A 5,445-nucleotide genomic window follows, 5' to 3' on the forward strand; every position below is an offset into this window, starting at 1 on the left:
GGCCGCCACGCAAGCTCACGGGGTCCAGGCGGCGCCCGCCCGCCCGCGCCGAACGAGGCGCCCTCCATGGCTGGCCCCGGCGGCCCCGCGCCCCTGGCACTTTCTGTCCGTCTGTCCGGCGGTCCCAGCCCGAGGCCGCCCGCGGCTGCTGCCGAGGATGCTGATGCTATGGATGCTGCTGCTGCCGCCGCCGCCGCCGCTGCTGCCGCCTCCCGGGAGCGCGCGCCGGCCACGACGTGGGCGCGCGGGGCGGGCCGAGCCAGCGCCCCCCACCGGGTCCACGCGCGAGGCCTGAACCCTTGCTTCCGTCCGCCCCGCCCACCCTTGCTTGCGTGACCGGGTCCGAATTGGAGACATTCTCTGGGGATTGACCGCCAGGTTCCCATGGGGCAAGGGGAGGCTGGCACTGGTCTCAGATTTTGCAGTGGCTGGGAGGTGAGCCAAAGGACAAGGATTTGACCCTAGTCCTCTGAGCAGAGAGACCTTTGGTGACTGCGAAGGGGGAACTGAAGCCCAGCATCTTACTCCCTGGCCCTGTTCCCAGAGGACCAGAGATAGTTAAATGGGGTCCTTTAGTGAGACACCTGCCCCCGCCATTGGCACCTAGCTTCTCTTTCTGAAGGTTCTAGCTTCCCTGACAGGGACTCCAGAAGAGAGCTTGCCTGGAGGACAGTGCTGACGGCCAGCATGCCGGGGTGTTGAACATCTCTGCTCCTGTCCTTCTGCAAGAGCCCTCCTGACACCTAAGTCTCCCTCATTGACCTGTCACTGAAGTACTTACGTTGAGGGCATGGAGAAGTAGCAGAAGCGGGGCTCAGGCCAGCTGGTGCCTCCATGTCCTGTCCCTAGTAGGTCTCCCACAGATTCCCAGCTCAGTGACAGGGCTCCTTCCCTTGTGTTCCTTCCAGACCAGCCTGGAGGGAACCTGAATGACTCCTATGTTGCTGGCCTGAGTGGGTGCCTTTCCCTGGACAAACACCCCCTAATGACAGAGGCCATTCTTCCCTCCTGACCCTCCTGTTAGGGGGTCTAGAATCTTATGGAGAATCAAGTTTGCAGTGGGGGTCATGGAAAAGCCTCCCAGTCACCTGTTTCTGGTCTTCTGGGACCAGGATCAGGAATAAGTAGTCTGTGCTGACTGAGCAGGTACAGTGCCAAGTGCTTCATTCATCCTGTGCAGGTAGGAGTATTAGTCCATTCTTCAGAGGGCAGTGTGGGCCACTGTGGGCCACTGTGTCTGGATGTTACACTGTATCCAGACCTGTGGGAGACACCTGTGCTGAATGATTGGCATCTTCATCCAGTCCCACTCTCCTCACTGGCAGGCAGCAAATAGTCCTGTGTTCTCTATTTCCCCATCTTCCTCCATTGCTTGTGTCAGCACCCAAACATGCTGTACTTTTTTGAAAAGAACCTACCCACTTCCTTGTCTTACTCCAGCCCAGCAGCCAGGACTTCAAAAGGCACATTACTCTATGCCATTTCTCAGCTCTTGTCCCCACTTCCCTCCAGTTGCTTCCTTTAGCCGTAATTTGAGTTGTCATCTTCTGCTTTCAATACCTGTCTTTCCTTTTCCTCTGAAACCGAATATAATCCAGCTTCCAACTACATCTGGACTGAAGGTGGCCCGTGACCTCCATTTGCCAATCCTAGGGGAAAGTTTGATTCTTCCAGTCCCTCCCTCCAGGGCACACTTCTTTTTTTTCTTTTCAAAACAGGGTCTCTCTAAATTGCTGAGACTTGGCCTTGAACTTGAGATCCTCCTGTTTCAGCCTCCTGAGTCACTGGGATTACAGGTCTGCACCACCACTATCTCCAGCCAGGAAGCACTTCTTAAAGTCACGCTCCTCTTATGCTCCCGTTACATCATGGGACCATTTCTTGGGGTGTTGGGGATAGAACCCAGGGCCACAGGCATGCCAGGCAAGCACTTTACTACTTAGTTACATCCCTACCATCACAGGCCCTTCTTGGCAGCCCTTTTTGGGCCCCTCCTCTTGCTGGACCTGTGACCTTTGAGCCTTAGGGACACAAGGTGTGTTCCTTGACTTTTCTCCCTCTGTACTGGCCCCTTTTCTGTAACAGCTCTCAAGTGCCATTAGAAGCCAGAACCTGCCCTTGCACAGGTTCCACTTGTCTTGGCCTGGATGCCCTTGAAAACAGTCTGAGGCAAACTGACATTTTATTAGGAGGTGAAATTCTAGGGAGGCCAGTTAGGGAAAAGGGGAAGTGAGGCAGGGAAGAATGGCACATAAGTGTCCTGAGCTGACCATAGTTTCAGCAGGAAACCTGAAACTGGTTCCCAGCACATGTGCATATATCCTTTCTCTGCTGCCTTGGCAAATGACAGAGAAGCTCCATGCCTGGCAGAGGAAGGAGGAGCAACATCTCCCACCTCCTTTGACACTTGGCCTTTGGGTAGTACCTTCAGAAGCCAGCAGCATCTCTTCCCCTGAAGGCACAGAAGACTATGCCACAGTTGGCCCTCAGGGGTGAAGTTGCCTGAGGCTTATGATTACTGGATCTGGTGTCTGGCTGTTCCAGTTGGAAACCAAGGGTGGAGCTGAGCAGATCCAGGGAAGCCCAAAGCTGGGACCAGGTCACGCAAGACTTGCCACACTCTTAGCCATCTCCAGTTTACTGACGTTGAGCATCTCCAGCTGACCTGGCCAAAACCTGAAGCACATCTCCTCTAGCTCCTTTCTCACCCTGGGAATTCTCTGGCTCTACCTTCCAATATATCCAGCATTCTCTTCCTCTCTAAGGAGCCTCCCCTTCAGCTGGTTTCCTACCTACTTCCTTGCCTTATCCCAGCCCAGCAGCCAGGACTTCAAAAGGCACATTACTCTATGCCATTTCTCATCTGTAAACCTTCCAAGAGCTTTCGTCATAGGGGCTGGGAGTACATGCCACATCTTGACTGGGGCTCTTCAAGACTCTATGCCATCTGGCCTCACTGCTCCTCAGCTACTCTGGCTCCCTTCGCCCCTGCCACTGGGGCCTCCCTGCTATTCCTGTAATAACCCTGGCCTGCTGCCACCTCAGAACCTCTCCCTGCCAGTCAGGAGGGCCCACCATGGGAGGCAACAGCAGGCCCTGCCCCACCTGTAAACCCCAGCACAAAGCACACAGACACCAAGTCCTCAGTCACTTCTCCAGCATTTTATTTTGGTCTCATTCTGAGGAAGCTGTCCCCAGGATCCCCAGTGATGGAATCTGAGAAAAACTCTGCCTGGGCTCTTCCCTGTGGGGACTGAGCACAGAATTGAGCTCAGCCTCAAGCCTTTTCCTACAACAGGACAGCATCACTGAGGCCACAGCACTGAGGTGTCCACAGCACACAGTGGGAAGGCAACAGCCTGGCCTCCAAGAGCAGGAAAAAGAACCCATCAGACCCACTGCCCTCTTGTGTGGGGACTAGGTCCAGAACTTGGAGTTGATGGGAGGCTGTATCCTGAATGGCAAGGGGCAGTGTGGGCTGCTCCTGACCCCCTTACTTGCAGCTCCATGGGGCCTCAGGGGGAGGCCACAGGGTGCCTGCAGCAAGCACCTTCACTTGTATACTAAACTTGTTGGAGGGGCTGCATCCTGGGGACCACCCAACTGAAACACAACAAGCTCCGGCTCAGAGGCACTTTAATCAGCACTCCATCTCTAACCAGCCAGGCTGCGCCCATAGGCCCTGTCTGGCCACTCCATGGGCTCTGGCTGGCCATCCTCTAGTCACAAGAGCCATCCTTCCAGCCGTCACGCCAGCGTTCATCCACCTGCGAGCAGTCGAAGTCAGGCTTGCCCAGCTTGTGGTTCACTTCATTGTGCAGACGGCACAGCCACTGGGTGAAGGTTGCCCGGGTGCGAGTATCTGGCTGGTTCTTGCCTATCCTGCAAGAGGGAGCACAGGAAGGATGTAAGGAGGTAGTGGCTGTTCTGCTGTCAGTGCTAAGGGAGAGGAGGTGGGGCACTGCTGTGAGCTACATTTGGGAGTGCCCTCATGCTCCAAGAGGTAGGAATTCTGAGAACAGAGTTGACCAAGAGGTTTCTTGAATGCAGTGGATTTCCAGGGCTGCTCCCACACCCACCCAAGGAGCTTGGCAAAGAGCCTAGAGGAAGGCATTAAAACACAGACCAGGTAATTTTACAATCGTATAATAATAAGGCCGCTTCACTGGTGTCTCTGACCCCAGGCAGTGTATGGAAGGGCAAGGCAAGGCACAACCACAAAACTGTTTCTTAGCACCTGCAGCCTAGTACCCCAAATCAGCAATACACCTTTTTAACTGTTTAGGTGTCAAACAGCAAGGACAGCTATGCCCCACACATCTAGCCTAGAAATGCCTACAGGGGAACAGGCTCAGACTCTTGGGGGCCTCAGTGAAGAAAATGTGACTCTTGGAAGCAAAAGCATTAGGCTCTCAAAGTCTGAAAAGTAGCAATTCAGCTCCTGAAGTTAGGCAACCTAGCTAACCTGGGGGAGCATCCAGGAGGGTTGGGCAAGGGACAGGCCGTACGGAAGCCCTTCCCAGGAATCTGACACAGCTGTATCCAGCAGCAGATCCTGGCAGTCTGGCTTTAGAGAAAGGAAATGCTCACATGACACATTCCCTCCCTGTTAGTAGCACCAGCTCGTAGGCAACCCTCTGCCACCTCTGCCCTGTTTTCCTAGGCCCCTCTCTATGACATCAGCCAGGGGGCCCAAGCTTCAGTCCTAAGGCACTGTTGCCTGCAGGCAGCTGTGGAAACTCACCTCTTCCTTATGTCTTCGGCACACTCCTCACACGGGTAAAACTTGGAAAATAAATGTATGAACTGGGCCATGTCTTGCTGCTGTTCTGGGGTGGGCAGGTCCGGGTAATAAGCAGCAAGGGTGTGGAGGAGAGCCCAGCTGTGGCGACCCAGTTCCTCGCGATCCTGTGGACAATCCTCCCTAAACTTGCTGTCCCGCTGCAGAAGTAGGCCGACCATAGGTCAGTTCATTCTACCCCAACCAGAAGCCCATAAAGCTCCCCCTTCGATTCAGCTCAGCGGTGGTGCACTGGCAGAGCATGCGCAAGGCCCTGGGTTCTTAACCCAGCAACGCAAAATAAAGAAATTAGCTGCCTCCTTTTCAGCCCCAGCCAGCAGCCCAGACTCCAGACAGAAGCCCTGCAGCTGATTCGGCCCTCCTGCTGCTGACAGCTCAAAGTTCAGGTCTACCTGGGGATGGGGGCAAAGTTTGGGCACAGCCACGCCGCGGGCCCTGGGCCCTCGAGGTCTGGCAGAGGCACCCGAGAACAAGGTGTGGGCCCCAAAGGCCAGGGCTGGGAGGTCGCGCGGGGCATCTGCACCTTCTGCTGCGTCCGCATCCACGTCTTGAAGTCCACGCAGGCCCGGCACGGCTGCCTCCGCGAAGCGCCCTCCGCGTCCTGCGACTCCGGGTTGGGCGCCGCGGCCGGCGCTGGGGCCGAG

General features: G+C 55.8%; 2 protein-coding genes across 2 annotated transcripts in view; both read right to left on the minus strand.

Annotated features, from left to right (window-relative positions):
• The window catches only part of Syngr3 (synaptogyrin 3), a 5,329-nt gene extending 4,972 nt beyond the window's left edge, over positions 1-357 (minus strand). The window contains exon 1 of the mRNA XM_015490605.2: positions 20-357. Coding sequence (XP_015346091.1) covers positions 20-357 — 338 coding nt within the window. The remainder of the gene's footprint in view (positions 1-19) is intronic.
• Positions 358-3,143: 2,786 nt separating this feature from the next.
• Gfer (growth factor, augmenter of liver regeneration) lies at positions 3,144-5,439 on the minus strand. The gene is made up of 3 exons (XM_015490928.2): positions 5,325-5,439; positions 4,745-4,941; positions 3,144-3,882 (listed from the first exon to the last, which is right to left on the minus strand). The coding sequence occupies exons 1-3, from the start codon at positions 5,340-5,342 to the stop codon at positions 3,720-3,722; spliced, it is 378 nt and encodes a 125-aa protein (XP_015346414.1). The 5' UTR covers positions 5,343-5,439; the 3' UTR covers positions 3,144-3,719.
• Between the last annotated feature and the right edge of the window lie 6 nt (positions 5,440-5,445).

Source organism: Marmota marmota, unplaced genomic scaffold (genome assembly GCF_001458135.2).
Source record: "Marmota marmota marmota unplaced genomic scaffold, marMar, whole genome shotgun sequence".
NCBI classification, from domain to species: Eukaryota; Metazoa; Chordata; class Mammalia; order Rodentia; family Sciuridae; genus Marmota; species Marmota marmota.